Genomic DNA, 21,814 nt, shown 5'->3' with positions numbered 1-21,814 from the left:
AACTGCAGCAGACACACCACCGCACAAGTATAAATGCTCACAATGGCGTAGGCCCCATGTGAGTAGGCTATGGCGTACGGTCTGCATAGAGCTGATGCACAAGTATAAATCTCGCTTAATTCTAGAGCGTTATTTCGTCCCCCTTCTCGATAAGCTATGCCGAAACGTTGGTACCAGTGGATACCTTAGTTTGACTAATGACACAAGATACCATAAGCGTCACGCCACAGCCTCTTAAAAACAGTAACACAGCTTTTAGTTATTTTTGCCAGAGGGGGCCAGTGGGTGGGGCCCACTATGGGACACCACTGCTGATGCAGATTTTAAAAACAGAACAAAACTCTTTGTAGATGATTTCAGTACAGTAGAGCTTACAGTAAAATAGAGTCCTAACTATACCAAGTACCTCATTAGTCCTAGTTATGAAAGCCCCCTCCCTGTCATTGGCTGTCAGGCCCAGTCACATAATCTGATGGCCTTTTTGTGCTGAGCCATTCATCCTTAATCTTTGCAGCGCTGCTTTAGTTAAAAGAAGGATTTTGCTCTTTTTGCCCCCCTCTCCCTCTCTCGCTCTCTCTCTCTTTCGCTCTTACGCTTTGTGGATATTATGATGAATGAGGCATTATCAGGGCACAGAGGTAAAGTAGATTAAAGTGACATCTAAAGCAGAAAAATGACCCTCCTCGTTTACAGAGCCCGTGTTAAGTGATGAGCACAGATAAGTCATGGGTCAGCAAACATGACTCGAGCAAAATTCGTTTGTTATACAACGCAGGGGCCACTCGGGAGTTATGCTATGTTGCACCGATAGGCCTCGGATATGAAAACATTCATATGGTTTTAATGACTTATGAATGATGCACATGCTGCCTTTCAGATGTGTGAAGTGGCGCATCAATAAGATCTCACGCCACAGATAATATGAGGTCATGTGTGGCCTGCAGGTTGGATATAGGATTACACACATAGGCTGCATATGCACAGCAGTGTTGGGTTTTCTCCCATGAAAACACATTTTGTGTCTCTTGATGTAGAGGATGGTATTCTCAACAGTCTGATCTCATTCATCAAAGCATGAGCTGGGATAGACGTGTCCTAAAAAACTTCTGGTTTTACATCTACACAGACCCATTAGAGTTTCTAAGAATTAAAAAGAAATAGGGAGCTGGGTTAAATATTTAAACAAAGTTCACTGCATGTCATTTGATATACAAAAAGTCTGCAAAGATAGCAACAACACGAAAGATTGAGATGGGAAATGTCAGAGGGAAAGCTGTGGAAGTTTCCAAACAGAGGGAAGCTTTGAGGTATGACTCGTAGGAAAAGGAGATAAGTTCCTTCCAGGATGGATGTGTTGAAAGGTCAGGTGTCAGACCACATCACATTATACAGCCCTCTCTTTTTCCACCTCTGTGACAGTCACGATTAATTTAAAGCATCATTTCCTCTGACTCTGTCTTTCTTTCTTTTATCTATCAATCTCCCAACACTGAAATTACTGAGAAGTGATACCGGTCGTAATGCACCTATAAGCTGGTTTGTTGATGCTCAGTCAACAAAAACAAATAATTTCTCAAGCTCTCACATTCATGTTGGATTCAGCATGTATCGTAATAATAAGATTAGGTGTGTACAGCCATGCTGGCAGCTCTGTGAAGCTGTACTTGGGCACAGGGCTGCTTTGAGCTGAATGCTACACTAACATGTTGATTTTTAGCAGGTTTAATGTTTACTGTGTTTGCCATCTTGTTTTAGTGTGTTAGAATGCTAACATTAGCTAATTAGTCCTTAACACAAGGTACAGTTGAGACCAGGGGAACATAAGATTTGTAGGTTTTTCTTTATAAACTAAAGTACTGGATACATTTTGACCTGATTATGGTGATAAATGAAAAGCCAGGGTGTCACCAAAGTAAGGAGGATACATCATCTGAGAACCATGACTTGTGTACCACATTTTGTTCACACCAAAACACTATGCAAATTTAGTAGGATCCCAGATTACTATTAAGTATTCAAAGTCTATCCTTGCCAGCTCATCCAGCATTTTTATTCATTGGGAGAGAGTTGTTCATGTTTACTAATATCTTTGACCTGTCTAAGACCCTAGGAATTATATGAATGAGTTTTGAAAATGGCTGTAGTTCCTATTCAATGCACATTTTTTTCTATTATGTTTTTGCATTAGATAGTTTGTCACAATATATGTACAATTAAAATCTAAAATCATGCGAGCCTTATCAACACAGCCATGTATTTGTCTGGGGGATGAGATGACCTCATTAACCAAGCATGTCTCAGAGTTCTGAAAATCTTGCACGTTTGCTATCATGACAGGCACTTGGGCTGACTACTTGTGAAAATACATCCTGCATGTATCGGCTCTATATTATACTGCAGCCTGCAGGTGTGAATATTGGGACAGACCCTGATGCTTACATCACATTACACAGCTTAAAATCAGAAGTGATGGATGGGTCAGTCACTGTGTACATCATGAAAGCTACTAATGGTGGAGGACTGCCAGAGTGTAGCACCAAAGTCATCTGAGCGCAGCTGTCACATTTGATGGCTACATTATTACTGTTGGCCATTAAGTTCACTCTGTCATAAGTTGTCAGCTGTGCCACCAGGCGCATCAGGCAGAGTGAATGGAAATGGTGGCTAATAATAGTTTATGATATACAAACCATTCTTACCCAGGTCTTCCTCATTACATATGCTGTCATAACACAGCGGCACAATGGCAGAAAGTGATAATGTGAAAGCACCGCTTTAATGAGAGTTCTCCGTGACAAGGTCCTGACTTTCCGATACGACTCCTCAAGATCGACACTGACATTTATTGCACGCACTGTGGAGTTGAGTTTAATATGTAGATTCCGTAGTGCTGTATAGTATTACATGAGTGACACTGGAGACGTTATATAAACTATAATGCATGGTTGTAAAAAGACAGTATTTTGGTTGTAATGTCAACATGCACTACATGTAATAATGTCTACCAAACCAGACCAGGCTGGAGTACGTACTGCATGCAGTGTGGTTTGATCCATGTGGCTAAAACACAACATGCAGCTGAGTCTGTGTGCGCATCTTCTGTTTGTATGAGCATGCAGCGATTTGCATTTATTAATATGTGCAACAGAATGAACGACAGGCAGAGAGAACACGACAGAGAGGCAGCAAACGCTAGCAAGAAAACGTTGACACATACAGACTGATGGATGGGCGGGAAGGGAATAGGAAATTTTGGGCCCGTGGCAGTGTGTCTGCCTCTGTCGATCTGATTTGGGTGACACCGTGTGACAGGAAGCTGGCAGAGGAGCTGGGTGACCCCTTCCATACTGGAGGTCACGATGGAAGTGACTGGCACATATTCACATTCAAACGCACACACAAATGCACACACATCAAACCAAGCCTCCAAGTCTAGTACTTGTGCTACCCTTTACTTCTTATTAGCCCTCAAACCACTAACAGTGGATTTCAGGCTGGCATAATACTGGTGTTAACCCTTACGTGGCCAATGGAGCTTACGTTAAGCTCCTGCATTAACCTGGAGACAACAGAAACGGGTGATAACCCTTTGCCTGATGAGTTAAATCAAGGCAAGTGTTTATCAGTAATCCCAGGCCTAGAGAAGAATTTTATTCCCTGTTAACTTCAAAACAAGATGAGGAGTTCTCAGCGTTGCCAGTGTCTCTACGAGGCAGTGGTTGAGCTAAATGGTAACACCAGCATGCTATTATACCCACAATAGCAATGCTAACAAGCAAATGCATAGCAGATATGATGTTTGCTGTGCTCACCATCTTAGTTTATTAAGTTAGCATGCTAACATTGGCTAATTAGCACTAAACCCAAAGTACAGCTGAAGCTAATGACAAATATATATTGTGATTGATGGTGGCACTAGAGAAAGAATCAGCAGTTAAACAGTTAGACTATTATAATTTATCCTGTAGGGAACATGAATATCTATATTACATTCCATGGCAATCCATCCAATAGCTGCAGAGACACTGTGGCACTAAAGGAAATGTCAGGGGGTCACTAGAGTCAGTGGGATATATCATCCTTGGACCATGAATATCTGTGCAAAAAATGTAATGAGAATCCATCCAATTGTTGCCAAGACATTTGTCAGAACAAACACAAAATATGTTAACCTCATGGTGGCACCAAAGGAAATGTTGGAGGATTAGTCAGTGGCATACATCATCCTGGGACCATGAATGTCTGTACAAAAAAATGTGCAACATCATCACGTAGATGCTGAGATATTTCACTGATTATATGTAAAATGTGACCTGCCGTTGGTGCTAGAGGAAAAGTCAGGAGATTGCCAAAGTCAGTTGAATTCATCCTCTGGGGACCATGACGGTCTGTACAAAATTTTGTGCAGTCTTACAGTAGATGTTGAGATATGTCATTGAATGAATAAAAACTGCAAACTGATGGCACTAAAGGAAAAGTCAGGCGATGACCAAAGTCAGTACAAATTCGTCTTCTGGAGACAGTGGATATCTGTATAAAAATTAATGGCAATTTTTGCCAAGACATTGGTCAAAAACACAATTGTTAACCTTGGCACTGAAGTTAAGTTGGAGGATCACTACAGTGAGTAGGACACATCATCTGGGGACATTGAATGTCTGCACAAAAATGTGTGCAAAGTCAAGTAGATGTTGAGATATTTTACTGAGTATGAGAAAAATGTGACCTGCTGTTGGTGCTGGAGGAGCAGTCAGGGGATCGCTAAAGTCAGTAGGATTCATCAACTGGGGACCATGAATGCCAATACAAAAAAACAAACAAAGTCTTTAAGTAGATGTTGCGATATGTCACTAGATATATGAAGAATGTGAACTGGAGGAAAAGTCAGGGGATCACCAACATTAGTATAGATTCATCCTCTGGGGACCATGAATATATGTGCAAAAAATGCAATAGTAATCCTTCCAGTAGTTGCCAAAATATTTGTCAAGACCAAAAATGTAAACCTTATGGTGGCACTAAAGGAAATGTTGGAAGGTCACAAAAGTCAGTAGGATACATCATCTGGGGAGCATGTCTGAGTCTTTGAGTAGACGTTGAGATATTCCACTTAGAAAAATGTGATCTGTTGTTGGTGCCACAGGGAAAGTCAGGGGATCACCTAAATCAGAGGGATTCATCCTCTGGGGACCATGACTGTCTCAACAATAATGTGTGCAACATTTCCTTAGTATATGTTGCGATATTTTACGGATTATATAAAAACTGTGAAGTCAGGGATCACGAAATGTAACACAATCCATCCTCTGGTGACCATGAATATATGTACAAAAATGTAATGGCAATTCATCCAACAGTTGATGAGATATGTCTGGACTAAAGCCACTAGCATGTTTAAAGACAATAAAATAAAACTAACTTTGCTGTATGGGAAACTAGTACGCCTGATTCTTGCTGCTCATCAGATCATGAGATGATTGTGGCAGATATGTCCATCATTGGCTTCCCCCACACTAAGTTGTTTTTCCTTTTATCAGAAGGTTGAAACCACTGAAGGATAACTCCCACTAGGACTGGAGCTCTTTCGTTTCTTGTACTATTTAATAGCTTACCTCTGGTTAATGTATTTTTCATAGGATAGTTAGAAATGCAGTGTTAGTGCTGTTTAGTTTAATGGCGCTTTTTAGATAAATGAAGATGTTCATAATTTATGACGCTTGTGTCCTGGGTTATGTTTTAAGTACTTTTCTATATTAATGTTTATTGTTCATCAATTGCCTGCAAATAGTATTTCCCTCGGAGGGAACTGCAATGAACTGAACACAATATTAAAGATGCATTTTATGTATGAGCAGCTGATGAAGATTGTTGTACTTTTTCATCTTAAAAGTGCACTTACTATTTCCCGTCCCATCCAGGCCAATGGTTTTTCCTCCCAGGAGACCAGGAGTACTTTCACTGTTATTTTTAGGTTGAGAAAAGCTCATCTGCTGTTCCCAAGGTGAGAGGCCTGGCCCATCTGATCCCATCAAGCAGCGTATTCATCTCTGCTGTCTTAGCCCGCTGTCTAGATGATTGTTCGTCTATATCAGTGTCTTCATTATCTTGCATTCATCATTTCTTAGATCATATATATGCTTTACAATTATGGCCTACTCTTTTTTCTTTCTCTCATTCTATTCATTACTCACCAATCGTCTCTTTCCCCCATCACTTGAACAGTAGAGAAAATGGGTGATAGTTGTAATGATAATGATATTGACTGTAAACTGATGATGTTGCCAACAAGTGGTTCTTCTTAGTAGATACAGAATTACATTGCTGGAGTCCAAATCCTTCTGCAGCTTCTTTGATTCACAAAATATGAGTATGATGTCAGGGATTCAACAAATTCTGTTGACGTTTCTTTGTCAGGGCCAAACACACACAGAGGGAGGGTTTCAGCCACACATGAAAACACAATGAACCACCAGTCTAGCCTGAAATGCAGGAATCCTGTCAGGCTCAATCACAGGTGTAACCATTGTCTGCTTGGTCATTATCACATCAGCATTTCACTCAGAACTGCCATCCCAAGTATGAATAACATTGTCTTTGAGTATCAGCTGAAATCATGACAATTCCTTGACAAAAATCTCCACAGAGACACAAATATCAGCAACATTAATGTCTGACAAAGACGTCACAACACATTTCATATTTATTAAGTGAATTTAAATTTGAAGTTTATTTTGGTTGCGTAGTGTAAACAGACTGAAGTGAACGCATAATGACATCCGTCTCTAATTTAGGGAAGCCAAAAGCTCTTTTATGTAAGAGGGTACAGCCAAGATAGCCCGTTCGGCCCTGAGCAGCACGCATGCGCTCATATTGCTGCCTTCAGGTGCTCGTTGTAGACTCCGTTATCCGATACTCAAACCTAAAAATGTGTCTCAAGTCAACACCATGCTGATTCTGCAAGTTAAGCTCTGGGCTGCATATTAATGTAAATGTTGCACTGTTTAGGAGTTGCAAAAAACAAACGTAGTATATTGATTTGTCATGTAGAATACTGGGCGACAGGACATTATATTAGGCATTGAGAGACCTCAGTAAAGCTTTTCTTTAGATTTACATCACATAGTGTGATTAAAATATGTAGGCTATGTCAGTGGATGTATAAATTACTTATTGTTGTCTGAGCTGTGGTAGCATTTATTAAAATTATATGTATGCTGTCATTTTAAGTAACCTAGGCTGTAATTTAATTAGCATTTACAGTGTAAATGAATGTGCTTCAAAAGATGGTTAAAAAGTAAGCTACATAATATGCAATTTGATGATGATATAATGAGGCTATTTTAGTCTTAGATTGGATTTATGATTTCCCACATGGGATTACTAGACACAAATTTTTTTAGGAACTTGATGTAGTTTATGATGAGGCTATTTGAGTCTCAGATTGGATTTATTATTCTTTTTTATTTAGTTATATTTTTTTTAAGTTAAGTGTCATGCTTCTTTTGGCCCATCCCATATGGGATTACTAGAATTTTTTTTTCACAATTTGATGTAGTTTATAATGAGGCTATTTGAGTCTCAGATTGGATTTATTATTATTATTTTTAATTTAAGTGTCATGATTCTTTTAGCCCATCACACATGGGATTACTGGACACAATTTTTTTGTTTTTGCAATTTGATGTAGTTTATAATGAGGATATTTGAGTCTCGGATTGGATTTATTATTGTTATTATTATTATTATTATTATTATTATTATTATTTATTCTATTTTTTTTATTTAAGTGTCATGCTTCTTTTGGCCCATCCTACATAGGATTACTAGACACATCTTTTTTTTTTTTTTTTGATAACCACTTTCCGGTCTTGCATGTACAGAACTATACATGATACACGTGAAAAAGGAACGTAAACGGATTCAAAATATATCATATTAAAATAAAATAAAAACAGAAATAAATTATAAATACATTTTAGAATAGGTTTACATATGTATATTTCAAAACTTCAGGGATTATGGGAAATATCCGCCCTCATTTTACTTATATTACAGTAATAATGCCATATTTTAGCAGAAAGTATACGCACATTGCTGTTGGGTCGTCCATGTGAGCGTGGCTGAAACCTTCCGACGGCACTTGAACGCAGCACGAACAGCAACACATTCCCAGCGCCTCAGCAGAGCCCAGACTGGGAATGAGACTCAGCTAAAGTGCACGGGAGCGTTGTACCTGGTTTAACGAGCCGAGGACGGTGTCAACCACCGATAAAGTCACGGTGGGACACGGAGAGGAAAGAGTGCAGCCGCCGTGAACTGGAGAAAAGAAAGAAACACCATTGAAAGTGAGTTTAAACAGCAACAGAGAGGATTTAATAAGTGGACACGAGACGTGAGTGGGACCGTGGCAGATGTAAGATGACATCGATAAAGGTGGATTAAACTGCGGGGATGTTACAGGAATGATGTGCACACAGTAAGGAGTGACTTCAGAGCCCACAGGAATGGCTTGATTTGTCACCCCGGGTGAGCGGTGGGACGATACTGTCAGAGGCACTCATGTTTCAGTGGAAGAGAAAGAAAGTTTGCTGCGCTTCACTCAGATACAAGTCTACTTTGTGGGAGGCATCGCTGCTGTGACTATTTCTCATCCCAGTGGCAGAGCCCGCCAGTTTTGGTGTCGGCTCGGAACTGTTCACAATGTCCAAACCCGTGCTAAAGAAAAACCACTGGACCTCCAGAGTGAACGAGGTCTCCATCTCTAAAGATGCCCGTGGTGAGTTGAACGTGCCACTGCGCGGCGGAGCGGAGAACGGGGAGTTCGCCTACATCGGGCAAGTTAACGAGGATGCCGTGGTTTACAAAAATGGAAAAGTAAATGAAGGAGAACTGCTGCTGGAGGTGGAGAACCTCTCCATCTCGGGATTACCCTTGTACGACGTGCAGACAGTGATAAAGAACTGCAAAGGTCCCGTCAGGTTGAAAACAGTCAGGCAAGGTAAGGACTTGGGGAGGCTGCGGCACACGCAGAACTCCATTCAAACTTTTGCCCTTTTCTGTTTCACAGTTCTTAAAAATGACAAGGGTTGATTTTTTTGTCCCAGACTTCTCTCTCCTTAAACAAAAGGAAGTACTCATTAATTCGGCGCACATAAAAATGTACAGTTACACTTAAAAGTTTATCAAAATGGAAATTTTAAGTTGGCTTTTCCTCCAGATAGGTGTTGTACAGGTATTCCCAAAGCTGGTAATATTTTGAAATAAGTTCCTCCAGGAAGTGTTGGTTTATCCAGCTGAGGAGTGCGTGGCAAAACTTTTAAAAAGTCGTGATATTGTACACCTGTCGAGGAGCAAGGCCGCGTTAAATTGACATATTTTTGAACGGAATTTGGCGTGTAGTTTTTTCCACGTTTGAAAAAATGCCACCTGTCGGGCCCAGGGGGATTGAAACAACACAGGTTCTCAGATATTGTTTGTTCAGCCTCCCTTTTTGTTCTGACTCTTAACCAACTGTTTGAAAAGGCTCATGTGTTAAGAAACTATTCAACACAGTTCAATAGTCATCCTTAGGGTTGACGCTCATCCTATTACCTGAAGGAGAATTTAGCTTAGTAGTGACATCATGTAGGAGGCTTGTAGGAATACATAAGCATGTGCAAGCATCAATTATCCTTTATTTTGAGTGAGCTAGGCACATTATAATAAAGTAGTGATCATAAATGTATAAAGGCACTAAACAAGCAGATGATCAGCAAAGCCAGTGTTAGGGCTGTTACAGTATCAGCACAGTGCTCAAACAGGCTAGACAGGCGACACTTCTCCAGCACCCAACAGGAATGGGAACATTATTCACCTGAGAGAAATGCGAACATCAGGCCAGTGTGGCTGGTCTGGCTAGTTCATGGTCAGCTTGACTCAGCAGGGCTGGGCAGTTTGACACTGAGCCTCTCTGACAGGCTCCCAGCGTGGCGAAGCAGACTGCTGAAGGGATGCTCAGAGCCAGCCTGGGCCACACTGATTTCCTGCAGAGACAGACAAAAGAGCAGCAACTCTTCAAGGACAATTTCACATATTTAGAACCTGTGAACGCTGGCAGCAATATTGGTCGGGTCCGCTCAGAGGTGGCATCGTGCTTTTTGAAAGGTGTTACATGTGGAATTTAGCATCAAAGAACTACTGCGTTAATTTCAGTAGAGTATTGCGATTATGAGAAAGTTGGGTAGCCTCAACTTGCATGTTACAGTTTGTGCCACTTTGACATCACTTTGGCACAAAACATATAGAATACACTATCCCTTCAGTGAATAAAACACAGGGAAAAAAACCCCACAACATCAACGTAAAATGAAGGAGAAAACCTTCAATGTAAATATCCTCTCTGGGATGGGGAGCATGGGGGCTAATGGAAACCGTGGTCCAGCTCTGATGAGTTCCTGCTTTCCGATTGTGGTTTTGTTTACCTCTCAAATCACCCGACGTCATCTTTGTTTAGAATGAAAGGCTTCAGACCTTTTACTTATTGAATTTCAAAGAATTCTCCATGTAGCACCTATTATATGTCACACAGCTCAAAATACTTTGATTTGTAAAACTTTGCATCAGCCTTAGTTAAGTATGAGCACAAACAGAACAAACTAAAGTTAAATAAAGTGCTGCTCACAGGTGTTTTCACTTATTGGCTAATTACACATCTACTTATGGTGCCTTCAAACGGAACTTGTGAGCTCGTGGTTACGACGGGGGAAGTTGTGTACACAAAATAATTGGCGCTCAGGTGTTTAGAGTCATGAGAACACCGTTGGTAGGCAGCAGTGACTTCTGCATCTAGGAGCCACCTAGGCTAACAAGTTGGTTAGCGAGCGGGTAACATAATGCAGAAAATGCAAAGGCATAATGACAGGGGAGCAAGATTAGACCGATTAGAATATCAACGTTTTCCTCAGACGTAACATAAAACTACAAAGAAAAACTCGATATGACTAAATTTACAATGTATTAGTCAAGAACACCAGTGTGCGTAGGATTCAAGTGGTTAAGTCGTGAGAACACTGCTGCTAGGCAACGGCAACATTAGCTAATATTAACATTAATGCTGTTTAGCCACAGGGTCCAGATTTACCCACAGTCCTTACTTCAAGGTCCACGCAGTTTGATATATTCAGTGTCGTACTTGCGTTTGCCCTTGTTGTTGAGCTAGTTTGCTGTCTCTGCTAAGTAGTTGTCCGTTAGTCATTCACTCTAAAGTAAATGGTAATGGACCTGCATTTGTCTTTCTGGTCATTAAGTCCGACCACTCAAAAGCGATTTTTACACTACGAGCCACATTCACCCATTCACACACACACATTCATACACTGGTGGCCAAGCTACCATACAAGATGCCACCTGCCACTCAGTTTTTAACTCACTCACACACCGATGGAATCGTCATCAGGAGCAATTTGGGGTTCAGTATTTTGCTCAAGGATACTTCGACACGAGACTGGAGGAGCCGGGGATCGAACCTCTAATCTCCCAATTGGTGGATGACCTCTGAGCCACAGACGCCCCAAAGCAGGAAATGGCACTTCAAAATAAAGTGGTTTTTTTTTTTTTTTTAAACTTGACACATTCCTGAGTCACTTGGCATCCATTAAGAATCGACGTACGACCCACTTTTGAACCGCGACCCACCAGTTGGAAACCACTAGTCTAGAAGCTATCAAGGCTAACAATTTAGCAAGCAAGCGAGCAAGTAATGGCATGCAGGAAATGCAAAGTCATGATAACAGAGGAAAAAGATGAGGCTGTTGGAAAATCAACATTTTCCTTTAACATATAAAATGCAAAAAAGACCTTCTATATTACTAAAATTATAATATATTAACCAAAAATTTTAGAAAATTTCACATGGACTCTTTTTGTGAACTCGATAATTATGACCCCATTTGAAGGCTGCATTAGGTCAAAGATGGGTGGAGCTACGCTGGTTATACGGTAGGCCATAAGGACATGTCATGGTAGGAATAGCACAGGTGTTCCTAATAACATTAACGATGGCTCTGTTTTATTCAGTTGTCCCAGTGATGCGTGACTGAGCCAGCAGGCAAAATATCATCCCCGTCGTTAATGGTGCTGTTTACACCTGTGCTTTCCTTCCTGTCACAGGTTTAAATGACCTCTGTGAGAAAGGCCTTAGTAGTAATGAAGGTGTGTGCTGTCCTGCTTTGACTAATGCCACAAAACTAACAGGACAGGTAGGAATATGTCAGTTATTTTAACCTGTAAACTCCCACACAGTCCTGAGAGGAAGTCTAATTTGGCAAAATAAGTGAAAGCACCTGAGCGGTTAAATCATGTAGAGGCTTTAAATCAGTATGAAAGTGCAGGTATTGTTTAGTAGCTTCCTGGTGATTCCTAACTGTGACAGGTGCTGCTGGTAGCTCACCTTCTCCCATTCAGTAACTGCAGTGTGTTCTGATAAAAGTCTTGCTGCAGGAGAAAAAAGCAGTGAACAAATCACAGTGCCGAGTGTTGGACATCTTTTTCAAAAGTTTCCTTGTGTTTGAGTGCTGGATACAGAAGCCTCTATTGAATCTGTCTTTTTGTGGAGCTTGTAAACGAAAACTATCTGGTCATGTTAATCGGCACTCATGTTAATACTTTGAGGGAATCACGAGTGTGAATTCGGGTCTTGTGACACTGCCAGTTTTGATTATGCATCCCCTGTCCCTTTTTGCAGTTTGTTGTGACTTAAGACAAAAGGAGGAAACTCTTTTCTCACTTTGAACCAATCAGAAGTCTCAGGGCTCTCAGTTTCCCCCCTTTTTTCCAGGACCCATCTGGGGATGTCGGGTGTCACCGCCATACAACGTCACATGACCAGATTCCATTTCAAGTTTTTAATAATTCACGCTGTCTGGGAATTTCCCCTCCCTAATCAGCCTTAATTGGGAAAATATGCTTGGCAACAAGGGCCATCTGTAAAATCTAAGTGACCCAATTTTACCCGGAGCTTGTGCCATTTTCTCACTTTAATCAAGTGGGATGTGTGGAGAGGTGCTGCTGCAGCGTCTTGGCTCTCTGATCTTTACAAAGCATTCGCTGCTGTCGACTGCCAACCGTATAAAGAGACGTGTTGAAAAGTGTCAGGTCGGGACCTTCAGCACTCTATTCAGACCGGTTAGCACACACTGGCGCATGCACACATATACACACACACACACACACAGTGGCACTTCCAGTCTGAGCTGATAAAAGGCGGTAACCAGTTCTGCTGCAGAGATTGTATTGTTTACCTTGGGTATCAGTGAAAAAGTACAGGACACACACAATTCACTGCAGAGTTCACACACACCCTGTGCAGTGCTGCTGAGCCCGAGCCACGAGGAGTCCACTTCACTGTGTATTGATCGGGCAGAAGCTGTGGGAAAATAACTGGATTATGTAATTATGGACTATTACATACAAACACAGACATGCACTCTCATTCCTCACCCTTTTAAAAGCCTAATGCAGCTCAATGGTTAATACTATGATGACAGAAACATTGTGCTGTGTTTGCAAACAGAAATACACATAATGATAAAGACTTGTCAGTCTGATAAACACTGCCACTTATTTATGGATAATTGTCTTAAGAAGATGACCCAGTGGTCCACATATGCAAAACCATCAGTGTGTAACACTATGGATAACACACACAGTGGTGCACAAACACACGCTTGTACAAACACACCATCACAACAGAGAGGTTTCATATTGAGAGCAGATTAGTGTCATGCTCTCTCTGGTGTTAGTACACATGTCGGGTGTGTTAATAATCAGGGGAACGTCTATGATAGTGTGTATGTGTGTGTGCTCTTGTGCTTATTTTTCACACAGACAGAAAGATGGCAGCTATTATGATCTAAAGCTGCTTTCGCACGGCAGCGCAGTAACCTCCCTGACAACTGCACACCTGCAAGAGTGTTCCCCCCAAATGCAAAGCGTTTTAAAAGCAGCTGCTGCCGCGACGCTCCACAGCTGCGGTAACAGGCAGGTGCTTTTTGGTGAACACTGGTGAAAGTCCAAGCTAGCATACTATAGCAAGACAACAGGAATCACTGGAATGACCAATTGGTGTTAAAATGGTTGCCAAACGCTGCTCTGTTTCATGTATCCTTACAACGGTTTGTATATCTGCAGTGCAAGTTCTTCCAGTTTCCCTTTTTGACTAGCGAATACAGAAACTGCCACCTGCTGGCCTGGAGAGTTATATCCTCTCACGCAGGCGCAGAACTTGCATGCTAGTTGGCCATTGGTTGTAGTTTGTGCACTGTGTTTAAGTGCAGCTTTTTGGTCGACGCAACAGTCGGCCTTCACCACAGCTCGCTCTTTGATGTCGGGTTAGTGTGTTCAAGATTAGAGCTGTAATTAAGTTTAAGGTTTAGGAGTGTGTGTATGTTGGTACCATCAAGGACTGTAGCACACAAAGCTCTTCAAAAGCATTGTATCACACATGTGTGTGTGTGAATGCGTGTGCGCTTTGTGGACATGAAAAATGGCACAGTGGCCCAGAGTTCATGGGTTTCCCCAGGCAGGAGGGATGCTGTGTGTGTGGGTCGCCCTGCAGGATTTGCTGCATGTGACCACGCTCTCACACACATGCCCTAGAAATTTGAATCCCCTTCACGTAAAACTAACCGTCGCCCTCCCACACCAATCTGGAAGTGAGGAACTACAAGCTTTGGAAGAGTGTATTTCTTCCCAAGCTGCATTATATTACGGAGCTGGGGTGACGAACGAGGGCTTCACCAGCTATAAATGTCTGAAAGCAGAAAATATTCTTCCTTTCATAACGCTGGTGTGAGTCGCTAACCAGGGCTGCTCAAATTTACAACACGGTGTTACTGCATTACCTCGGAGCGTCCTGTGTATGTGTGAGTGTTTCTGGCAGGCATTGCATATGGAAGTGTTTATTTCCTTTCTCTCAGCAGGAAGTTGGACACCCCTCCTCGCCCCAACCGTTCTTCCACCTTTGTATTTTCTGACAGCGGTGGAACGACTTCACTTCCTCCCTCATAGCAGGCTTTAGGAAAGATCTCTGGCTTCAATTTTAAGGGTGTGTGTTTATGTCTATGCGAGTGTGTGTGTGCGTGTGTGTAGGAGAGTGAGCAAAAGGGAGAAGTCACATGTGTACAGTGTAAGCATCTTGCCTACTTTGAGCTGAATTTGTGTTTATGTGTGTCGGTGCTCAGCTTAAGCTGTGCACTTAAATACAGTGAAGGGACACTCAGTTACCAACTAAATAGACCATGAAATGCTGCCTCACTAATGCAGCGCTTTTTGTAATCCCACTAAAGAGGTACATATGCACATGTGCGCAGCCTTTTCTCTTGTTTGCTGAAGAATGGTCTTTCTTTTCCTAATTAGCTCAAGTGAGGGTTGTTGCATTGAGTGTGTATGGGAATTGGTCACACTTGGCACTTGCAGTTACACACTCTGTCAGAGAAAGAGAAAGGCCAACTAATTTACGGTAGTGAGTTTAGTAGGGCGGGGGAAGGCAGAGAGGCAGTTCCCTTCCCTTCCCTTTGAAGACTGCTCTTATCCAGTGTCCTCAAATTGTGTACATGCACAGCAGAGGAGTGTGTACTTCTGAGAATTGTGTTAAGATTTAGACACGGTCGATGAAAGTTCCTGAAGAGAGTCCTGATTAGAACAAAGAGAAACTGTTTGTTAGATCTTTGGACACTAGTTGAGTACATGACATTATGAATTGCTGTTTTTGTGAATGACCTTTACTAACTGGAAATCGAAGCCTCTGCAAAGATGTCTAAAGCAGCTGCTATTTGTTTTATAGCTGTAACCCTAACCATGAAAAGCTGAGCTCCTTCTGAGTGTCAGAACACACAGGGAAATTAAATCCCTAAGCTCAATATCAGTCTGCTTTGGTTCAGTACCTTAGGTATCTGTTAACCTAGCCAAAGTGTAGAATGAGTTGACAAATCTACTCAAAAGGCGTTCACGTATTCCCACACTGTCAGTCTGAGCGCTTGGTTAGCATAATCCCCCAGCTGGGAGGTACGATGATGCTCGGTGTTAGCAACATTAACCTTCAATCTTGGAGCAGGTGAACATCTTAATCAAAGACTTAGCATTAAGATCCTGAAAATATGCACGTTGTTTCAGCTGCTTAAAAGACCTGTATGCGACATTCAGAGCATATCTATGATTGAGAATCTGATTCAGACTGTCTGCACACAGTTATCGACATGGAGGTGGCTGAGCTGGTGGCCAGCAGCTAAAGGTGCTAACAAGGGCAACAGTGCTGACAGAGCTACCATTGTTACCTGGGGTGAAACCAGAGGGCAGGTGCTATGCTTTCGCACCCCAGCCATCCCGATATAACCAGTGCAGAGCGGTGGGGATTAGGGGACTCACATGCCCTAACATGCACGCCCAGCTGGACTGGCTACCACAACATTGGACAGAGAAGCTCAGTTGTAACACACACACAGGTAGTATGACCTCATTCTCTGCTCAGGACAGCATCTCTTCACTATCTTTACATAGCAAATGGCCGTTTGCTGCTGTATTGATGTTCTGAATGTCGCATACAGGTCCTTTAAGAAGCAACAATAAATCCAGCTTTTTGAGTTAGTAAATTACATGTGGTTACTTAATCGCACTTAAACCCTGCCACACTGGTCATTAGAATAGAAGTTATATCTCCTTTGTTTTGTTTTGTTTTCTCGAGGGTGTCTTATTATTCCTTATTTTTATTGTCTTATGTCATGATAAGAGTGATAACACACGTTTTAGAAGTGATTGTGCACTGATATAAATACAGATGTGCCTTGAGATTTTTGCTTACCCTTTGGTAAATTTTGAAAACCACTGCCCTGAACCAGCCCGTCATCAGGATTGTCTTACCAGGCTACTATCCTGTGATTGTCACTAAGCTAAGTCACTGCCTTGCTAAGCTAAGATGGCAGTTCAAACGGCTCTGAACCAATGTCTTTGTCTGTCTGTCTTTGAATGCATTTTTTGAATTTGTAAGGTGGGTGTGTTAAGTTGCTGCTCAATCTGTACAGCACCAAAACTGTCTCAGGTTTAAAGCCTGTTGTTCAATCAGAACCACGGCTGCCCCCCTTTTAACAGTATATGTGGTAGTCAGTAGCTGAGAGGTGAAATATTGTACAGAGACACCAACCACTTCAGAAGTGCACTGACGCCTTACAGCCTCTCTGCCAGCCCTCACTGTGCACACAGTCTTTACAGTGTTTGAGCATAGGCAGCTCTGTTCTGTGTCATGCGTTAAGTCAAGAATGGGATCATATGCCTGCAGATTGTAGTGGTATGTGTGTGTGTGCATGTATTTGTGCGTGTTTGCATGCCAGACAGGCCAACATGGCCAAGTCTTTCTGTCAGCTCTGCTGCAGTTAAACTCAGATGAGATGTGGTTATGCCTGCAGCGGGCGGACGAAGAAGCAAAGTGATGGGATTGGTACTGGCTGTGGGCATCATTAATATGGCCGAGACTAGACCCAAGTGGATGTGCCAGAAAAAAATGCTGCCAGTCTCTTGAAAAGTTGAGGGTTTTTTATTTTTTAATTCAGCAGGGACTTCTGCACTAAGACTTAAGTGCATGTGCATTTTTAACTCATGTTGCAGATTAATAGACACAAGATAGTAGAAAGACACATGGAAGCTTACATGGAGTTAATGTGGTGTCGTTAAAGCTAATCGTCAGCTTGTTATCTTTCTAGTTGTGGTTGCACCCTCAAAAATTTATACTTTATCTCTCAGGCTCCTCGAGATATTAAGGCCTTTCTTCCCCAGTCTGCGTCCTTCTTTTCTTTACCTTTAATTACGTTCTGGTTGAGGCCTTTGGGGTCTGTTTACACAAATCCCATTAATGTAAAGTCTTTGGGAGGCTTACTCACGCACATTCATGTGCACACGCAGACAAAACAAGGGAGTATCTACAGGTTTAGTAGAATAGTCTAGCCCTGATTAAGAGGATTTAGACACGAGTCTGTCTGTTTGTCCGTGACAGTGAGCGCGCACACACACACACACACACACACACACACACACACACAGGCCCCAAACTCCTTGCAATGGCAATTATGTGGCACACAACAATGCCTCGTTGAACCACACTGCCTTATTCCTCCTCCTCCTCCTCATCTTTCCTCGCTCTATTCATCTCGTCTGCTCTCTTTATCTCTCTCCCTTCTCAAGTCTTCATCTATTCTCTCCGCGCTCATTGTCGACCGAGTATGAGAATTGTGATTGCAGCCCACTCTGACGGAGTCCCCCACCCTGTCCTTTTCCTGCTTAAGTCCTAATGAAAAGAATGGTTCCAACAGGTCACTTCACAGCAGTTATGGATGATGGTGTGTGCAGCAAAGCATTGAAGACGGCTTTACGTGGGTGGCAGTCACGGTGAAGGGAGAGTGTGCTGGATTATTGGATTATGGGTAAAAAGAATTAGCTGAGAAAGAGTTGAAGTACGGAAGATATATTGGTAACGTGTTAAGGTTTGTGGTGAAGGGAATGACCACTGACTTGTGAAGAATGTCTTGGTGAACCAGCAGCGGTGGTGTTCTTCCTTGACGTGTTTTAGTAATTGATGCACACGTAATCAGGAAGAGTTTGATGCAAAGATAGATTCTGAGCTCATGTCTGTACGATAAATGCAGCTGGGGTTAGCAGCTAGTTAGCTTAGCTTATCATAGCATAAAAACAGTGAAACAACTAGCTCTGTCCAAAGGTAACAAAATCTGTCTACTATACCGGCACAGGTAAAGCTCCCTTATTAACAATATATCTCATTCTGTATGAAAACTAAAGCATAAAAACAACAATTTGCCATTTTACACAGACTGTTGGCCCCAGAGCAGTTGCCTGGCAACTGGTAGGACAGGTAGTGACTGCTTAAAGCCTGTGACCGCATCTGTAACCACCTGGAAAACGCTAGGTCGGGCACTACTTTGAGCCTTTTTTTTGAGCCAGCAACCTTAACAAGCACCATATCAAAGCCTATTTACCTGAAATCCTGAGTGCAGAGCTGATCTTCTTCCTGGTGCTTTTTATAAGTGTGTAGGCCTATCATCCGTGCGACATGTCTGTTGTGATTGGTTGTTCCTTGTCACATGACATGTGGCGCGCACTGCTGTGTTCCAGAAGTTGAACTCGGCAACAGTGTTGCTCTGGCGCGTCTGCATTGAAAACAATGAATTTGAGGGCGCAAATAACGCTGCATGTGTACGGCCCCTTAGTCCAGCATATAATCTCTCATTAAATGGTAAATTGTTGTATGAAAGTGAATATGTTCATTTTCCAAAATGTTGAACTATTCCTTTACTCCTCCTGAGAAAACATCAGTGAATTGCTATTAATTTAGGAAGCTGCTGTGCTGTCACAAAAATGACCTGGCAAGCAATGTTTATGAAATCTAAAACGTATTTGTGAATGTGATCTCCTTGTGTATGCACAGTTTTTACATAAACGACTGTTAAAAAGGTGCCTGCAGTTCCTCCATCTGGAAATATCAGCTTGTGCGACGGTGACCAGCACTGAGGCATCCTTGATTGAGAAAGCATGTGTGTGCTGTGGTTAGCTGGAAGCCTTCAGGACACCAAATGGCTTCGGTAATCTTTTATGATGACAGGGGAGATATGGTTGTGTCATCAGCTTCGCAGGTGGCCTCAGAGTGCTTAGCAGCTAGGGGCCAAGTGACACTGTGTCTTAATGGCTATCGCGACGGTCTGATATCCCCCGTGTCGGACTGCGTGGCTCTGCGTGATGCATCAGCTGTGCTTGTGCATACCCTAAGGCTGGGCACTCACCGCATGACTCCATCACCACAGATCCCTGTACCACTCACATTAAAGTCTGTTGTTTCCAGTAGTTTCATGGCTCTTCAACTTAGCGGTGCACACACTAAACGATTCCATACATGCTGCAGACCCCACACAACAGATTCTTTGGTCAATAGAAAATGCAGAACGTGACTTTTTTAAGTCAGGTTTTAACAGATTGTGCTGAAATAAGAAGGAGGAGTAGTGTATACTCACTGTGCCAGAGGAGAACAAAAGAGGTAAGCTGGAGGCCAAAGTGGGAGAAGAATAGTTCTTTGTATAACTTAATGTTCATGCTGCATATTTAGCATTGTCAATGCAGGGTTTATTATTTTAGGCTACAGTAATGTCAGTTTTTGTAATCCACATGGTTTCAGTTAAATATTGCTGCTGACCTTTCTGAGAAAATTTAGGGTTCGGTGAAAGCAGAATTGGTTCAGATCTCGGCATCTTGTCTCCAAAAATTAAAACAGGCTGTAATTTGTAAGTTAAATTGACTTTTGGAAGAGCTTTTTAGGGTGAAACAGTAAGAATGCAGGCAAACCTACGCCTCCATAATGACTGAAATGGATAATGTGGGCCAAATGTGATTGTTTGGTCATAGTAACTGGGATAAAACACAATTAAATGTTCTTGAAAGTCGAACTGAGACAAATAATTAGCAAATTTTCTACTCTAAGCGGTTACAAACCGCCTTAAAAAGCACAGTTCAGCTCTGGGACGGCTTTGCAGCTTTGATTATTTAGTAGCACCATGGCAGCACAAAATCACGCCGTCCCACTGTGTGCGTTTGTGCGTCTGATAGTGTAACATAAAGGTCAGTATGCACATGAGCGCTTAAAGGTCAGCACATATACTGTATGTGTTCAACAAGAGAGAAACTTTGTCCTCATTTTTCACAGGCAGTAGCACTCATCATTTGCAGCACAAGCTCCATTAAACCAGTACAGTGAGGAAAATGTGACAGCTTTTCCAATAGAATCTTAATTAGACAAGCAGAGACTAATTAGCAAAGACAGGGAAAGGATTGAGTCTTAATTAAGAGGTCACTGGTGTCCACCTCCTCTCTTCACTGTTGGCATGAGACACAGATGCCTCCTGAAGTGACGTCTGTTTATGTGACAACTCCACCACCCCTCTATATGTCAGTGTCAGCAGCCCCCCCCCCCCCCCCCGTTCTCTAACTTTACAGGGTCCCTATAAGTTCAGACTGGGTTCCACATATCCAGCCTGAACACAAATATTCACAGACATTAAAAACAAGAGAGAAATTTAATGTAAATAATACTGTATACTGTAATAATACTGACTCAAGGTTCTCTCTGTCAGTCAGCCTGGCAGCAGTGCAGCCATTGCCCTTTTTTCCTTTTAGTCAGAGCTGGTAAATGTGCCTGGTGATAGCCGTGATCTTAAAAGTTTAAGCTAGTATTACAGCAGTTTACTCTATATGTAAATTTTCAAACACTGACTACTCATTTTCACATGATTACGATAATCCTCCTCCTTCAAGAAGAAGATATTGTACACCACCACCATGACTCTCTTATTTTGCCACTGGCCCCTCACGTCTCCATCCTCAATGAATTTGACATTAAGTTAAATCCACTTTAGATTCAAACTCCCTCCAACACTATTTACTATAAAGTAGAATTAGTGCAGTGTTCTGATGCAAGCTGAACTTACAAGAAAGAAGTCCATTTGCATTCATAATTCAAGAACTCATATTACACATGTGACATACCAGCCAAAGGTATGGGGTGCCAGATTTAACCCCTTTAGAATCTGCTGCCAGTAGAAAAGTTTAAAGGAGCACTTCACCCACAAAATAATAATTTGTAAATCAATTACTCACCATTTTCATTTGGAGAGTGAAGTGCTCCTTTAATTGGGCCTTGACTGTGTTGTACTCATTGACTCATTTCTAATCTGTTGTGGCTTCACTAAGTATTCCTTTAGGTGGTTACAGTTTTATTGGATAGGATATT

At 42.0% G+C, this 21,814-nt stretch overlaps 1 protein-coding gene across 11 annotated transcripts in view; it reads left to right on the top strand.

The window, feature by feature from the left end:
* The first annotated feature begins 8,189 nt into the window (after positions 1-8,189).
* Positions 8,190-21,814, top strand: part of magi1b (membrane associated guanylate kinase, WW and PDZ domain containing 1b) — a 172,378-nt gene continuing 158,753 nt past the window's right edge. For 10 of the 11 annotated variants that reach the window (XM_078167301.1, XM_078167297.1, XM_033626926.2 and 7 more), the window contains exon 1: positions 8,195-8,998. In XM_078167301.1, the coding sequence (XP_078023427.1) occupies positions 8,701-8,998 (298 nt within the window). In that variant the 5' untranslated portion in view covers positions 8,195-8,700. Of the gene's footprint in view, positions 8,999-21,814 lie in introns of all 11 variants that reach the window. The other variant, XM_078167298.1, reaches the window with a different exon arrangement.

Source organism: Epinephelus lanceolatus, chromosome 1 (assembly GCF_041903045.1).
Source record: "Epinephelus lanceolatus isolate andai-2023 chromosome 1, ASM4190304v1, whole genome shotgun sequence".
NCBI lineage: Eukaryota > Metazoa > Chordata > Actinopteri > Perciformes > Serranidae > Epinephelus > Epinephelus lanceolatus.
The sequence above is the reverse complement of the archived record's forward strand: the minus strand, read 5'-3'. Positions and strand labels throughout refer to the sequence as shown.